The 17,486-nt window shown below is 48.4% G+C and overlaps 2 protein-coding genes across 4 annotated transcripts; both read right to left on the reverse strand.

Annotated features, from left to right (window-relative positions):
- Positions 1-66: 66 nt before the first annotated feature.
- On the reverse strand, positions 67-11,194 carry ptk6b (PTK6 protein tyrosine kinase 6b). Of its 2 annotated transcripts, XM_029156206.3 has the most exons (13): positions 9,424-11,194; positions 8,739-8,860; positions 8,130-8,293; positions 7,807-7,969; positions 6,496-6,657; positions 6,165-6,346; positions 5,946-6,099; positions 5,684-5,856; positions 4,605-4,860; positions 1,083-1,170; positions 853-930; positions 603-704; positions 67-372 (listed from the first exon to the last, which is right to left on the reverse strand). In XM_029156206.3, the coding sequence occupies exons 1-8, from the start codon at positions 9,822-9,824 to the stop codon at positions 5,690-5,692; spliced, it is 1,515 nt and encodes a 504-aa protein (XP_029012039.1). In that variant the 5' UTR covers positions 9,825-11,194; the 3' UTR covers positions 67-372; positions 603-704; positions 853-930; positions 1,083-1,170; positions 4,605-4,860; positions 5,684-5,689. The 2 variants fall into 2 exon arrangements, with proteins under 2 accessions (XP_029012039.1, XP_029012038.1); XM_029156205.3 differs by lacking the exon at positions 853-930.
- A 141-nt stretch (positions 11,195-11,335) lies between these two features.
- srms (src-related kinase lacking C-terminal regulatory tyrosine and N-terminal myristylation sites) lies at positions 11,336-17,306 on the reverse strand. 2 transcript variants are annotated; one of them, XM_029156207.3, is made up of 8 exons: positions 16,518-17,295; positions 15,543-15,664; positions 14,646-14,812; positions 13,961-14,108; positions 13,675-13,833; positions 12,769-12,950; positions 12,350-12,506; positions 11,336-11,948 (listed from the first exon to the last, which is right to left on the reverse strand). In XM_029156207.3, the coding sequence occupies exons 1-8, from the start codon at positions 16,895-16,897 to the stop codon at positions 11,749-11,751; spliced, it is 1,515 nt and encodes a 504-aa protein (XP_029012040.1). In that variant the 5' UTR covers positions 16,898-17,295; the 3' UTR covers positions 11,336-11,748. The 2 variants fall into 2 exon arrangements, with proteins under 2 accessions (XP_029012040.1, XP_055366114.1); XM_055510139.1 differs by lacking the exons at positions 11,336-11,948; positions 12,350-12,506 and having other exon boundaries at positions 12,906-13,402; positions 16,518-17,306.
- Between the last annotated feature and the right edge of the window lie 180 nt (positions 17,307-17,486).

Below are 17,486 nucleotides of genomic sequence, written 5' to 3' on the forward strand. Positions count from 1 at the left end.
TGCTGCTGTAGGACGATAAGGAAACAGACCAGCTGATCATCAGCCACACAGATCAAACACGTTAGCTGCTCCACACATGTTTTATTATCATCAGTACCTTTCATTTGACACAACAAACAGCCTTCAGGTACAAGGTACAACTGTTTGCTTACCCATCAGTTTCTTCACCCTCATGCACTTAGACTCTACTCTGTCCATGTGTGATCGGCCAATCTGTTGTTTCAGCCACGAGGGCTGATAAGAAGGAAGCTTCCTTCAGTCTGTGCAGAATTGCTTCCTGCTACTTGACGTCCGGACCAGTGGAGCCACTTGGTTTGAAGGTAGAAAAGTCCAGAACAACGCTGACCTGTACTCCTCCTGATCCATTGAGTCCTGGGAGAAAAAGGAGCACTGAGAACTGAATGCTTCTAAAACACAGCGAGAACGAATCTTGTATGAAGAGTAGACTATTCCCTTCTATAGGATCCTAATGCTATTACCCCATCCTACTGTAATTACTTTGTATGAGTCAGGAATGTATGTGTATGTGTTTGACAGTCTACAAACATGTACATGTTACATTTTACACAAAGAGAAGAACAAAATCCTAAAAACAGCTTTACCAGCACTTTGCATCGTGACCCAGATGTTGACCTGTTTCCGTCTCACAGAGTTGTTCTGACCAGTGAACACAGATGTTGAAACCTCTGGACTGGAGCCTGAACCTGGGAAAAAAAACACACTTGTAGTACACTGCACACACGGTGTGTAGTAAGTAAAGCAGGACTTCTCCATGACTATAGCCTTCATGGCATTAAAATGCTGCGTGCAGAGTCTAACTGGACTCAGGAAAAGAGGTCGCATTTCTCCTACATCAGCTTCTCTGTCCTGGTAAATATAGGAGATAATTCAAACTTCCAAAGCTGTTACTGATCAGCTCCACCTCCTGTTCTACATGTAGGATGGAGACACAGCAGTATGAATAACAAAACACACACTGATACTAATGATAATGATGTCAAATATAACGTGATTGTGTTAACAAAGATTTGTGTTTCCTGTTTCCTGGAGGTGTGTGTGTGTGTGTGTGTGTGTGTACTCACTCTTGTAGAAGTGGTTGCGGGCCAGTAGGCAGGCTGGGGAATTGACACTGGTCATGGTGTGTTGGCTCTGACCTACAGGATCAACATCCTAAGACACAGAGACAAGGACAGAGTCAAACACCCACATCACCCAGGTTGGACTCCAGGATGACAACATGTGTGACCAAAACAATCCTGTGCTTTGTATCACATGCTCCACATTTGTATGACAACAATGAAAATATTCAACAATACAAATCACAACCAGACTTCAAATACTCTCACAATAGTAAAGATGTTTTCTGACCAAATGAGCCAATGAGCTTTTCTCATTTTCTCATTCTCAAAAGAGAAGAGATCAGTGTGGAAAGAAGGATGAGAGGATGCAAGAAATCACATTGTGTTTCAGACTACCTGAACTCCAAACCTACTGCATCCGTGTCACAGGCTGCCAACATGCCAGATGACACAAGGTCAAACATGTCCATACCACCTCAGGTGCCACAGTTTCCATTAAGGATGTCGATCTGTGACATCAGTAACAGCAACAAGCTCAACAAACCTGACATATAACACGCACAGGGCAACAATGTGGAAACTGGCCAGAAGCCGTAAAATACAGAATGCAAAAAGACAGCTGGGGCAACTGGTCTAATGACAGACGCCAACAAAACCCGAACTGAAGCTGGTTCCAAAGAGGAGTTTGGTAGCTGAAGTAGTTATGTAGCTGAGGTATTTTCATCTTACATGTAGAACCTCTAGAACCAGTAGAGCAGCAGCTAAAGTATTAACCCCCTTGGCTTTTTACCTATTTTATTACATTACAGTACTGCAAATTGCTTCCACTTTCGGACTAGCGCCGGTCAAGCTGGCTGCTGATGGAATTTCCCCGCTGTGGGACTAATAAAGGTCTATCTATCTATCTAAAAAAACCAAAATGTTTTGAGTTTGCAAAAAGGCACGTGGGACACTCCACACCAGGATGTATAGAGGAAGGTGCTCTGGTCTGATGAGACTAAATCTTATCGGCCTTTAAAGAAAATGCAATGTCAGCACAAACCCAACACATCACATCCCACAGTGAAACATGGTGGGGGCAGCATCATGCTGTGGGGATGTTTTTCAGCAGCTGGGACTGGGAGAGCTGAGGGAAGGATGGATGGTGCTAAATACAGGGACATTCATGAGCAAAACCTGCACCCCTCGTTTAAGATCAGAGGCAAGGACGGAGGTTTACCTTCCTGCAGGACAATGACCCCAAGCACACAGTTAAAGCAACAATTGAGTAGTTTAAGAAGAAACGTGTAAATGTGTTGGAGTGGCCTAGTCAAAGCCCAGACCTCAATCCAATAGAAAGTCTGTGGTCAGACTTAAAGACTGCTCACACTGTTCACAAGCGCAACCCATCCAACTTGAAGGAGCTGGAGCAGTTTTGCCAGAAGGAATTGGCAAAAATCCCAGTGGCAAGATGGGGCAAGCTCATAGAGACGTATCCAAACCCACTTGGAGCTGTGTACGCACATTGACCTTTCTGTTATTTTGTCCTACTTGTTGTTTGCTTCACAATAAAAAAAACAAAAAAAGTTGTAGGCAAGACACCAAAACATGTGAAATGCCAGTGGGCGTGAATACTTTTGCAAGGAGCTGTATAAGGTCTGGGACAGAAGATGGAGCTGAACTCTGATCCACGATCTCCTTCATCAGAGGAGAAACTGCAGCATCATCAAACAGACAATCTGCCGGCTGAGTAGGACTAAAGAGACTGCTCTGTAGCTACATGATGACGAGGCAAAGATGATAACTCATTATCTGCTGCAGTGAAGTTTGTTTCCAGCAGCTGTAACATCTGTTATGGTCAATTAGAGTTAGTAAGTAAAATTCAGGGTTCAAGAAAAGTAAATTCAATGCAGCACTGATGTCTACATGAATGAAGTCACTTCACTCAGGTTATTAACTGTGACTATGGATCAGGAGGACAGTCATGGCACAGACTGAGGCTCTCAGTGACTCATCATTGTGTTTAGTTCCAGGAGTTACAGATGCTCCTCCTCCACATGAGCCTCTAGGACGCGATGGTTGGAGCTGCAACGCACAGTTAGGCTTCTAGTGCATCGGCCCAAAGACTGTTGACATTAGTGACAAAGTCGGTCCATCAGATCGGAACCATTAGCTCAAGATAAAAATACATTTTCTGGTAACTCTTAATATATTTGTTTTATGTGGAAACCTTGGTAAAATCACTAGGAAACACATTTACACTCATATGAAACACGGCTCTGAGGCTCTGATAAACTGTCTACGAAGCCCATGTTCAGCAGCAGCAAAGTGCTTTAGCACTAATTATGACAAAGACAGCCTCAGAAACATCACGTAGGTCTTAACGTCACTGAAGCGATGCCAGAAGAAGATAAAGAGGAAACGTGTCTAATGGTGGAAACAGGGACGTGGTCTGATTCCTGGTGGGTCTATCTCCCACTGCTGCTTGTAGGGCAACCTACACACAGCTTATATAAGCTGTCACATCCATGTAGGGCAAAGGTCATTGTGTCCCCAGCCTCCTATGGGTGGCGCTGTAGTGAGGATCAGCAGCAACATACGTAGGATAAGCTTTATTTACTGGCTGCATCCATGGAGGTAGATGGAGCAAAAGGGTAGAATGAAAAACGGGACAACAGAGAAGATGGAAGGAAAAAGTAGAAGCAACGAAGACAATGAGACAGAGAGAGAAGGAGAATGAGGAAATGAGTCAAAAGTAAAGAAGGAGTCTGTTCTGGGCATCTGAGCGCTGTGTCTGATGACAGAACATTCCAACCAAGTGTGCAGGAAACGTCCCCTCTGACACAAACAGCTGCTTAATTTAGCTCCGCTCTAACCTACATTTGGAGCAGATGTAGATCAGAGGTCACCGTGATGTAACTGTGTAACGAAGGATACGACACCAGTGCAGTCCAGAGCCATCAGGTGCCGGTCCAAACGCGCAGAACCGCGGCTCGGCCTCCTTTTAAAGTGATCGGTTGGTTTCTGATAAGGACGCAGGACGCCAGAGTTTGTGTTAGAGCCACACCCAGACCTCAGGACTTTGCCCTGAGTGTGAACCACAGTGCGAAGGAGGGGAGTCCACACGGGCTCCGATCCGTGGAAGCATCCACGGCTTCTGCCGCCTACAGGAGTAGCTCATGGGCTCCTCGGCGATGGGGGGTGGGACCAGTTTTCTTCCATGCCTGAATTTATGTCCAACACATTAGAAGCATGTGTCCAGTATCAGTGCTGCTGCTCAGACCTTCATTTGTCCCAAACAGCTGAGATGGTCCCAACTGGTTCCACTGGTGCCACTGGAGCAGTTGGTGCCAAAGGTCAAAGGGCAATCAAAAATGATTACGTCGCTTATTTTCAGAACAACCACAATAGTTTCCAAGACAGCCTCAATGCTTTTCAAGAAGCACTGGAGCATTCTGTCCATGTGTTTACTGTCAACAGTGCGTCTGCACGGGATTCAAATAACAAAGGTCACCTTCATGACAAGGACACACGGAGGAGCCTTACCTGAGCCCAGCTGTTGGCTGTAGGACACAGATGCTTTGACCAGCCACATTGGTAAAGCAGCAGGAGGACGGAGCATCAGGAGGCCAGTAGCTTGTGGTCGACCTGCCTCTTCAGACTCAACAACACAGGCTCCCAGACACACACCCTGAGCCCTTATGAGCTGAGGAGGCCGGCCTGGCCTTCCTCTCCCCTCCCTCCAGCCCTCCCTCACGCGTCTACTGAATGTGTGAGGCCAAGGAGCTCACTGTCACTTTGTCTGGAATTCAAGAGCAGAAAGGATCAGTTAGCGCTGATGTAATATGGCGCCATCTGGTGGAGGCACAGACAGCGACAGCAGGAGATGATCAAGTCAGGTCACGATTGAATTCCATTAGTCACTAGGACGAGGGAGAGAAGGAACTGAAGGTGACTGTCCACCAGGAGTCTGGAGGAGCATCATGGCCCCGGTCCAGAGATGAAGGCGACCTAAAAAAGTCTCATGCATCAGAACGGGAGTGACGCGTGTTTGTAACACAATTTAACACTGTGGAGCCTCCACTACCCTTCACTGATCAGTGAAGACAACGTGAGCCTCCTCCCAGCATGCATCTGGATGCGTGTCTATTTCTGTTTTCATTTGAATTTTGTTATACATATTCCAGTTCCTCGTTTTTCCCCACTAAGGCCCAGCTCGCTCTTTGGTCAGTCTACTGTGTCACATGTAAATATCTTCACAGATAATGAAAAACATTTGGGTTGAGAACAAGCACAACTTTTAATCCATGGGTCGGTAGATATATAATAAGTAGAACGAGTCTTCGCGCACAACGAGCAGCATCACTTAGTTCTAGTCTACATCTGTTGCTTTATCTGCTGGTTCTGTAAAATTCACTGCTGGACATCTTCATTCTTCTGGTGTTGGAGGACACAGTTATCTCATCAGTCAGTCAGCCCTATTCCACAGAGCTGCATCAGAGCCAGTTACAACAGAGGGCTAAATGTGCTGAACACAGGAGCAGAAACATTCTGCATGTTGGCGGAACCAGAACAGAATCAGTGTGGTACCAGCTCGGTGCTGGTGGATTTACTGCAGAACCTACCAGCTTCTAGCTGTCCTCCAGTTGAACCGTGAGCATCTTGAAATCGGGCCGGTCTTCTGGCTCCGCGCTCCAGCAGCGCAGCATGATGTTGTAGAGAAATTCTGGACAGTTGTCTGGACTTGGCATCCTGTATCCTCTGGAGAGCTGCTGGTGAACCTCCTGGTTGCTGAAGCCTAAGGGACAGGAGAAGGACGAGCTTTAGTACAAGTAGATATTAAACAGAATCACGGTGAACCTTCTAAATGACACCCCCTGCACCCACCTGGGTAGGGGACCCCTCCGTACGTGATGATCTCATAGAGCAGGATCCCAAAAGACCAGACGTCCGACTTAACGGAGAACCTGCCGTGGCTGATGGCCTCTGGAGCGCTCCATTTGTAGGGAATCTTTTTATCCTCGGCCATGTAGAAGGACTCCTGCATGAAATCATCCTGCCTTTATCTCCTTCCTCAAACAGACGGACCCCCCCCTCCTGCTTTACCTTCATCACTCTGGCCAGGCCAAAGTCGGCCACCTTGCATACGCCGTGCTCTCCCACCAGGACGTTCCGAGCAGCCAGGTCCCTGTGGACGCTGTTGTGCTCCTCCAGGTAGGACATGCCATCGGCCACCTGGGCTCCCATGTCAATGAGAGACGGCACGTCCTGAAGCTGCCCCTCTGGACCTGGGACAGAAACCCAGCTCAGCTACAGCAGCAACCGACAGCGACGAGCCGCTGTCTGTTCATAAACAGGACATGGACGTAATGATCCCACACCAACAGTGCTGATCACGGATCAGTCGACGCTCAGGAGGTGGGCGCGAGGCGCGTACCTCGCAGGAAGCACAGCAGGCTGCCGTTCTCCATCAGCTCCGTGATGATGTAGTAGGGCGCCGAGGCCGTGCACACAGCAAGCAGGGAGATGAGGTGACGGTGACGAAGCCTCTTTAGGATCTGAATTTCCCTAAGAAAGTCCCCGTGATTCAGCTCTGAGTCTGGACCAAGTCACACAGAATGAGACCAGGAGAGAAGCGAAGGAGAAAGAGAGAGAGAAGAAGGACCTGAGTGAAAGAAATGACATCCAACAAGGTTACTGCAGCATATGGTACATGTGGTGACTGAGAGGGAGGCTCTGCAGGTCATGACATATGGACCGGGTCGGAGCGAAGAGTCTCTCTGTGCTTCACATCCAAGATTTGTGTAGATTACCAATGATGAGCTGCAGGACATCACTGGGTCTAAATGATGTGTCACACACCAGATTCTGAATTTATAGGTCACATGACATAAAAGCTGCTGTGAATCACCTGTAAAACACTCACTGACCAGGTCGTTACTGGGTTTTGGTTTTCATATTTACTCACTGCACTTTATATTTTATCCCGCTGTGTTTGTACATATGTTAAGTCTAGTTTCATTAGTGGTTTTATTCTGTGTTTACTACATTTTATTCTATTCCTAGTCAATTATTTAGAGCTGGTTATTTAGAGCTCTGGGTGGAGTCTTTGTCGCGTCTCACTTCATACACTAGTTTGCATTGCTGTTTAAAAGACTTGTTGGTTAGTTTGATAATCAAATTGTAACAGAGCAAAGCTTGTTTGTTAGTTGGTCCGAGTATCTGAATCAAAGATCTGGTTTGTTAGTTAGAGTAACTATAACAAGGCCTGATGTTTTGGTTTGCAGAAACCATGGCAACAAAAGAATCCTGGGGGAAAATCAACTCAGTCCAATGATCCAAAGTACAAATTAGAACTGAACTGCTCCAACTAAAACCACTTCAACAAAAAGAGCCAGACGGTGTCCTGAGATAATCAGGAGTGAAAGGGGTTCAACCAGGAAGGCATCAGCACAGCAAATCCTCCCCCTCTCTCACGGTCATGGCACAAAATGAAGCAGTAAAACCAGCACTCGCTTTGATGTGAGTATGTATTGTAGCTTTCAGGTATCCAAACACCACCAGAACCATCAAGACTGGCTGTCATTCAAACTTAGGAGTGTGTGTCAGTGTAGAAAAAGTAGAGCTGAGGCTTTCAGCATAGAAACATAAAGAATGCACTGAAGCCAGGTACATTTACGGGACGTCACACAGCGGCTGCTGATCTGCCGTTTGTTAGCAGCAACAAAACAAAAGCGTGCTCCATCACCTCTGATGACCTTGATAGCGACACTGATGTGGTTCTTCCAGCGGCCCCGGTACACGTCAGCGAAGTGGCCGCTGCCCAGCTCCTTCTCCAGGGTGAACTCTTCTTTGGGCAGTTCCCATTCATCTGCTGTGTAGTGGCTTAAATCTGGGGGGTTGGGTTTGATCTGCAGAGACAAGACACGGAGACGCACGTTCATACAAAGAATGCAGACGCACACAGGAGGAACCCAACCCCAACCTGATCTCAACATGAAGTTCTGTTTATCACAGTGTGTGAACTTTGATACTGTTTTGTAGTCATTTAAATGGACAGAGCCGACCCACCCTCCTGCAGGGCCGTCCCAGTCTGCCGATGGAGCTCAGGCTGTGGCTGCTGTAGTGCTCCACCAGGTCCAGCACACAGCTGAAGGTGAGGCCCTGCTGCACGCGGAACTCACCGTCATTCGTTTCAAAGATTTTAAAATTCCTCACCTGGTTGCTTGACTTCACTGCAACAAGATTCACACAAGCATTAAGGGAGGAGCAGGTAGACGTTCTAAGCGTTGAACAGTGTGCCTGCGTCGCCACATGCTGGTTCCTACCACACATTCACTCTCTACAGCACAGAGAGAGAGGAGGGAGCGGGGGTCACGACATAATGAAGGCATATGTGGCGACTAACAGGTTGATATCAACAATATCCGTAATAATGTATCAGAAACAGAAACAGAAAGACTACAGCAAAGACCTGCAGACACGTACCATGGTTCTAACAACCATCAAACATCCACCGCACATGAGAAAAGTCATGTACTGTAGAAACTAAACGCAGCTTGAGTTCAAAGCGTGAGGTTCCGTCTGAGGCCGGGCGTCACTGGGATGAAAAACAGGCTGAGTTTGACCCAGCGAAGGAGGCAGCGTCTGTGCAGAGACTCAGCCTGCATCACCTCTGACCTGACAGAACCAGTCCAACGCCGTGTTTCTCGCTGTGTCGCACCAGGAAGGCTCCGTCCTCATTTCCTGGTGCCATCAGGTTGCACTGGGCCTCAAAACGTTTCATTTTCCCAAAGTACCATCTGGATTAAAGCAAAAAGACTTAACGTGATCACATAACGTTTTCACATTTACATTTAACATTTAAATTTAGACTTTTGGACATTTAACTAAATGTGAGAAAACTAGTTATTTACATTTGGCACCGTATGGCGTTCACATTATGAAATGAGAAGAAAATGGTTTCACTACAGATTGTCGTCTCCACCTATTTGAGCAGGGCTTTATTTCGTAATGTAGTTCATGCTGAACATGGAGTCTCATTAAGTCTTAGTAGTAAATAGTAGTGTGCGCGTGCTGAAATAAAGTGTCCGATAGTGAAGTTCGACTCCAGATGTTTTTGGGATGTGAATCAAACTAAGGAACGTGTAATGACATTCAAATGAACAGACTTCACCTTCGCTTTTGTTTTTTTTTCCTTAGCGCGTCACTAATTAAACAAGAGTGCGCAAACACGTTATTCTCCCAATTAACCCGACAAATCAGTAGCTGGTTGCGGATTGTTTGTGGATTTTCCCACACAGAGCTACGGCTGAGCAGACGGTGCACATGTAAATGTCTGCCGTGCACAACAGAGGCCACTCACGGTTGCAGCTCCACGGACCCGGCTCTCGCCAGGTGGGTTCCGGGCACCGTGCCGCTCTCACTGACGCTCCCGTCCGCGTCGATCCTTCGCACCTGCCACCAGTCCCCGCTGCTGCTGCTCACCTGGAACAAGTCTCCCTCTTTGAACGACAGTTCGTCCTCGTGCCGAGCCTCGAACGCCCACTTTGCCGCGTGAACGGCGCTGCTGGGCGCCGCCTCGCGCTGCGGGGCTCTGGCGCCGTCGGCGCCGCGGACGCCGTCCTCCGACGCGTCAGCGGCCGGACGGCTCCCTTCGCCGGGACCGCTCCGCCACACGGAGCCCAGACCCCGGCACGCTCTGCGCAGACACTCCCTCACGGCCGAACACGAGAGGTTCCCGCTCGGAACCACGTTACTCTGCATTTGGATCAGCTGCCGTGAACTACACCTGTCGGACAGAAGCTATGACGGCGGAGTGACCGCAGCTTCCGTCTGTGGACCGACGACTCCAGGTCCAGTAAATGTCACAATGGCTGATCAGGAAGAGGAAGCGTCTTTAGAAGGAAAACATTATAATGGCCTTTTGGAATTCCAATGTCACGCTGTGTGTGTGAAGCTACAGGACACAGGAGACACACAGCTCTGAGTCAGATGATTCCTCTAGATGAGGACAGAGCAGAACTACAGGAGAAACAGACAGTGAGTCTCATGTAGAACCACAGTTAGTGATGGAACAAATAGAACCCAGAGCGGCTCAGCGTATGAATGACGTCCAGCGTTTGAGATGCTTCGTAGAACCTGTAACTAGAAAGAAAGGTTCTAAGCCTTGGTAGAACCTGACCTAAAGCCTAAACCTGACCTCAGGGGAGCTTGGCCTAGAACCTCGAAGCACCAGGAGACCAGCTGAGTGATTTGTTCTTTAAAGACTGTTGTTTTTTTTGCTAGTTTTTGTTTATTCAGGTATGATCAAAGGTTCTCAGCTTGGTCCTTGGTGTCAGGTAAATTCAGACATCAACATTCTTTGATGGCTTTATTCCCTCACTGCTGCTGTCCGGTCATTCCATGGCTATGGCTTCGGTTCTTGAACTTGGCCCAGTGGCATCCTTCACTTCAGCCTGGACCTTTTCCAGAGGTAGAGCCTCAACAGCTGCTGAACCCCAGCATCCGAATCGATTCATCGTTGTTGGTTAGTTTAACAGTGAGTTGCCACAGGTTAAAAACAAAAACACAGACAAGGTGATTTCAGTTTGAGTTTTCAGTGAGACCAGATGGAAACTATTTTGTCACTAACAGCTTCCTTGTCTAAAGGAACTGACACAGAAGCTGACCTGTCTCTGCTTCTAGCTTTGGTTTCATATATAATAATAATTTATCCTTAAAACACCTAACTATTATGTGCTGCCTGTTATCAGTTAGATTCAAAGGAGAATGAATGAATGAGCAGCATGGCTGCTTGCTGTACTGTATGTGGGATTTGTTGGGCTTAGTTGTGTGAGGTCTTAAACATTACTTAGTAAAGTGCCTTGAGATAACTTTGTTGTAATTTGGCGCTATAAATAAAATTGAATTAAATGGCTGACAGTTGCACGGCCCTCTGCTGTCGTCAACAAACCACTAGAAGGCAGCAAAGCCGAGCTTCTGTGAGTGGGACGTGATCCTGTTGGTGCCACTTAGCGTCTCCTGACGTGTCCTAACTCTGCCATTTGGCTGTGTTTGTAGCTGGTTCTGACTGGATTCAGGACAACTGTAATGCATTATAGTAGAACCACTGGGTCCATACAGCTTCAGTGCAACCCGACAGCCCATCACCTCTTAAGGACTAGATCCATTCACTGTGCTTCTCCTCCTAGTGTCAGGGCTTTGCTCATGGGTTCTGACTCACTCCTTCACTCTCACAGCTGCTGGTATTTCCAGGTGAAGCACATACTGACAACCCATTTTTGTGCATTTTATTTCTGTGGCTAGTTCTGTTTTAACATCACTCAACCTTAGATCAGTGTCAGAGCAAAAAGTCTTTAAGGAGTTTGACTAAAGGGATGGTGCTGGAGATGAGACTGAGCGACGGCCTTCTCGTCACTAGCACCAGACTGACAGCGTGGCTAAAACCCACAAAGCCCTCAATTATTGCACATAACCTCAGTTCAAGTGTTGACCCGTGAATGTTTCAGTGTGTGTACAAGAGATGTGGCACATAAAGACAGTGACCCAGTGTTGCTTCCTTTGTGAGGAGTGGATTCTGTCCCTGCAGTCCCTTTTCTGGTCCACATCTTGTTCTTCCTCCATCCCTCTGTTCAGTTTGGTTTTTAAATAACAGCCTCAGTCCAGGCTACAGTTGTAGTTCATGCTTCTACACCTCGATAGTCTTAAAGTATATCCGGGCATATATTGAATCTAACTGGCTGTGCAGCGCATGGAAAGATGGCCTCTTGATGGGCTCAGCAGCCCAGCAGCCCATCATGATGTGGTAAATGTTCGGAGGACACCGTGGCGGACAGGGAAGACGGAATCCTGATGTCAGCAGATCCATCACTTCCTTGTTGCTTTTTCCTGAGGAGGAGATGAGGAAGCAGAGGGTGAGTCGAACAGTTTCAGCTGAAAGACAACAAAGCCTTGCTGCATGTTCTTCTTGTGTCTGTGTTTCCTCCCACATGTACTCAGGCATGTGTGAGTGTGACTGATGCTCTGTGTGGCCTGTGAAGGGCTAAAGCCGGGAACGAAGTCAAGCCTCAGTTACTTAAAGCCTTAATTCAAAGAAAAATATTTTCAGTATTTGTAAAAAGAAATTAATTCAGTTGAAAGTAGTAGTTTAAACGATGGCTTGGAAGTTCAGTGGGAGCATTGGCCTGGGTTAAATGGAGAAGACCAATTTTGTTGTTACATTGTAAAAAGTGATAATGACCAATAAAGAAATGCTGGAGGATCACAGAACATACTGTACGGTCCTGTACCTTCGTAGGGCATCTTGCCACGTGACATCATCTCATACAGCAGCACGCCGAACGACCAAACGTCCGACTTGACGGAGAATCTCTGGTGGATGGCTGCCTCTGGGGCCGTCCAGCGCACCGGGATCTTTGTGTTACGACTGGCTGTATAAACACTGTCCTGGAGAGAGACCCGAGAGAGAGCCGGTGACACAGCATCTCCAAGTAAAGCGCGATGAGCAGGATGGCACAAATGTTATCATTAAACCTAAAGGTCCCATCATCATTGTTATTTAGCTCATTAACCAGCGTTTCCTACATGTGACCTGCTACACGTCATACAGTGAAAATCCTCAAACGTCTTATGTGCAGCATGTTCTGTCATGTCTACATGACAGAAGAGGTGAATGATTCCATGAGTGAGTGAATGAGTCCCTCCTCACCTTTATAATCCGTGCCAGTCCAAAGTCGGCCACCTTGCAGACCAGATCGTCTCCCACCAGGATGTTCCTGGCAGCGAGGTCTCTGTGAACGATGCTCCTGTCCTCCAGGTAGGCCATGCCCTCTGCGATCTGGCTGCCCATGTAGATGAGATGAGCCGATGTCAGCACCTGCCCTTCAGCACCTGCTCACACACATTTGTTACGTTCCATCACTGAGAAGGTCCAGCATCACAATTTAAAGACGATGTTGTGATGATGCAGTACACTGTGTTGAGACCAGTCATTGTTAGACAGAGTCACAAAGTGACCCTCCCTTTTGTTTCACCGTACGACTGACCTTCAAGGGATTATTGCTGTCGTTGATAAGACACACACACACACACACACACACACACACACACACACACACACACACACACACACACACACACACACACACACACACACACCAACCAACTCTGAGACACAATTAGACCTTTAGTGCATGTACAGTGGCCATGTTGTAGCCTGGTACAGTAGCTCAATGGGTAAAGCGTTGGCTTGGGACGCAAAAAGGTCCCCTGTTCAAACCAGAGTGTAAGGCACTTCACACTAGCTCCTCTAGCGCCCCATGTGTGGCTGCCCACGGCTTTCCCTGAGGGAATGGGCAGAGAACACAATTAAGTATGGCTTATCATCTCTTATTTACACATGACAGTTCTATGTCAAGCAGCAAGAAGGACCTGTCCACTGAATAAAACGGATCACTTCAATGCCAATCGCTCCGCTCCAGTAGTCAGAGTAAAGTTCCTAGATTAAAGTTCCTTCCTCCTTTGGATTTAAAGGGAAGCGTCACTTGGCCCAAAACCTCTCAAACCCCATGTACATGAAATGAGCTTTGCTCCAAACATTGTATTAAAGGCTCACCTGTAAGGTAGGACTTGAGGCTTCCTTTGCACATGAGCTCAGTCACGATGTAGACCGGTTCTCCTCTGGAGCACATGGCCAACAGCTGGATCAGTTTGGGGTGATGGAGGCTTTTTAGTGCCTGGACCTCCTTCACAAACTCGTCCTGTTTGGTGTCCTCTGCAGAAGGAAAGGCATTACTGCTTCACACAGCCTTGCTGGTCTCCCACATGCAGAGCGTCATCACATGACGAAGGACTGTTTGTGACATCACCACACCAACATTATGGATTTACTGCATCCGCACCTTGCTTAAGCATCTTTATGGCCACTTTCCTGTTCTCCGCCGTCCACAGAGCCTCCCACACTTCTCCAAAGTGTCCCTCACCCAGCTTCTTGTGGAGCTGGAACTCCTCCCGTGGTCTCTCCCATGGCTCCATGTCAAACAGCTCCCGCTGCAGAAAGAACCGTGAGTCATTTTTCTATGGCACATCACGTCATAGCCCCACAAGAACACATAGTTAATCAGAATAGTGATATTCATTAGGGTGGACTGCGATAAACTGGTGAAGTTTTATTTTGTTTATTTTATATTTGCCACTGCCAAATTACTATGAAACAATTATAAGTAAAGGTTTACTCCTGAAGAGCATTTACAGTGTTCTGCCAGGTAAAAGCTCCCATTCTGTTGTTTGATCATCAATCAGGACTAATCAGTGTTATTTAGGTGAGAAAAGAAATCCGCATATTATAGATCCACTGATTCATGACATTCATGTTTCAAAGTAAACTGTGGTATCGATTCAAATAGTGTTCAGTGACAGAGTCCTGCAGTGAATATGTCATGTAGCTCGTGTGAAAACGCTGTGAAGACAACACCAGCTGCTGTCAGACCCTGTCAGACTGAGCTGAGGCTTTATGTTTGTCTGCTCTGCCTCCTCCACTGTTACATGTACAGCACCTTCATCTTTGTGCTGCGTCTGGGGTCCTACCTGCTGCGCGCAGGGCTCCTTCAGCAGCACTCCCAGAATGCGTGGGTTTCTCTGGTAGTAGGAGATGAGCTCTCCCAGCGTGGCGAACGACAGCTTATCTGAGACGAAGTACGCGCCGATAGAGGAGCGCTGGATGCGGAAGTGGTACACCTTCCCCTCCCCCCGAGCTGAAGAGTCAGGGAGAGAAACGGGTTAAGTGATTTCAACATTATAAGTTAATACAAATGCAGGAATTCACTTTCCCTCTGCAGCAGGTGACCACCAGCATCAGGTCACTAAAAGAATGTCACATAAGGATGATAAACTGCTGGACTGAGCTTTCCATCATCATTTCCAATCTGCAGTGAAACGTCAGCAACAGAAGTGAAGGAGCTGATGGAACAGATTCAGTTGGAGACGTGTCCTCTGCGATCACTGAGGACGAAGATGTGCAGCTGTGCAATAAAGGGCAGGAGAGGGATGTTGCATGTTTGCACACAGAGCACTGATGATGCACTTTTACAAGGACTAAGGTGCAAATAAAGGGCCCCTGGAGCCACGGGGGCCTGAGGAAGTTGAACAGACAAAGAAGGCAATGTGAAGGAGGAGACCAAGTATCTAACTTTAAACACAACCACAGGGGAGCTGGTATCAGAGCAGCATCTCCAGGTGATGGAAATGAGGGAGGAGCGAATTCTCTGACTCTGGTGTTTTCCTGTCCAACGCCTGTGTGGTGCTGGGCCTTGTGTCCACATGGATTAGACTGACGTTCTGTCGCTGCCCCACACAGATGCCTTTCAACAACACTAGCATGACAGGCTGTCAAAGCCAATGAGGAGTAAACTCCACCACAGGAACTAATGTCAGAAAAGCGGACAAACAGCTGCTGAAAGGACCAGCAGCAGCTACTGTACCTACTGGAGATCGTGTACTCGTCGCTGTGACTCTCACTGATGCGTACGAGGAAGGAGCCATCGTTGTTTTGGGAAGCGAGGAGCAGCTTCTCAGCTTTCACACGGTTTATGTTCCCGTAGTACCACCTGAGCAGAGACGAGGCAAAGGTCAGCGTGAGAGCGGAGCGCAGACACAAACTAATCAGTCATTCACGGAAAACAGCTCATTAAATCGGGCTTAAGACAGAAATTCAGACTTTTGGAGCTTGATCTACTTCAGATCAAGCGTCACAGCAGGGAAACCGTCGTTCAAATAGTGAAGTGCTGCTTGTTTGGACAGCTATCAGAAAGTCACCTGTACAGATTGGGCGGGTCCGCGCCATGACTCATGTTTCACTGAAACCAACGATAAGCTGCTGCTTGAGAAACACGGGAGTGTTTAGATAAAAGGCCTGAAAGGAACCGGGTCACAACAGGACACAGGTCCATTAAAGCACAACCACCCTTCAGCTACTAATGAACACATTCACTGACTAGTCATTAGCTTGAACCCTGGTTCATCTTCAGTATCATATAGACGGAACCGCAGCAGCTCCGTCCGGGTTCTGACTCATCACTGGGCCAAACTGAGCCACCGAGCCTTTCACACACTGAAACAATGCTGCTTCCAGCTTCAGAGCTCAGAAGAAAAGGACAAAGACACGAATCAAAGACTGACTACAGACAGAGGAACAACTGGAGACAAGCTTAATAATAATAATAATAATAATAATAATAATAATAATAATAATAATAATAACAACCTGAGGCATCTGAAGGTCTGTTATTGTTTGTAAAGAGATACACGAGGAGTCCTGCTCCCTAAAGCTGCTCTAGAGAAGCCCCATGAATAATGGACGAGCTCCCGCAGAGGCAGCTGCTCCGAGGCTGGTTCGTTGGATGGACTGGCCCACCCAGCGCTTTACTGGCGGTTCACCAGCGCTTTACTGGCGGCACTCACTTGTGTTTGGCGAACTCGTCCTGGAGCAGAGCCACGTAGTTGGCCGGGACCAAGCCGGACTCCAGGGACCCGGTGAGCTTCTTTGCCAGCACGTAGTCCCCCCGCTTCTCGATCACCGACAGTTTGTCCCCCTCCTTCACCGTCAGCTCTTCGTCGCTGCGGGCCTCGAAGTCGAACAGCGCCGCGTACAGCTGCACCGGCCGCTTCTTGGGCGACGGGACGCGGATGTCGCCGGACACCGTGCGGATCTCCGCCGCCTCCGCGGCGGGGTTGGCGATGACATGGTTGTCGTGAGTGTCGCTCCGGCGGCGCGCGTCGGGCCACAGCCGGTCCCAGAGCCGGTGGAGGCACGGCATACAGCAGCGACAGCAGCTCTCCATGCCGGGGTCGGGTTCGGTCAGTGGCAGAGCTGGAAGGTCGGCTCAGAACGGCCTGCGAGGGCCACGCGCCGCTCCGGTCCGCCGGCGTCTTCTTCTCTGTCGTGCTGAAAACATAATGCACCGCCAGCGGGAGTTGGTCGGTTGGTGGCTAGATCAGCCGGATGGACCGGTTTCTCTGTTGGACCTCCGCTGCGGGAATGCGGGAATGCGGAAACGAGAACGGAGCTAGTCCGAGCCGGGCGGGTCGCAGTGGCCCGGGCCGAACCGAGCCGAGAACGACAGAACATGACTCCGGAGGAAAAGGCTGCATGTGACGGAATTCACCGAGAAAAGACAGCAGCGCGAGGAATTTTGGGTTTGGCGCGCGACGCAGCACCTGCTGCTGCGCGTGCACCTGCGTCAAAGCGGGAGGGGGGGCGTGAGGGTGGGCAGAGAGAGAGAGAGAGAGAGAGAGAGAGAGAGAGAGAGAGAGAGAGAGAGAGAGAGAGAGAGAGAGAGAGAGAGAGAGCATCGTGTAGCATCGTGTAGCATCACGTAGCATCACGCGTTGTCTGCAGCAGCAGCTCAGCATTAGCCAACAAACCCAGAG

The sequence above is a fragment of the Betta splendens genome, chromosome 7 (genome assembly GCF_900634795.4).
Source record: "Betta splendens chromosome 7, fBetSpl5.4, whole genome shotgun sequence".
Taxonomy (NCBI): domain Eukaryota; kingdom Metazoa; phylum Chordata; class Actinopteri; order Anabantiformes; family Osphronemidae; genus Betta; species Betta splendens.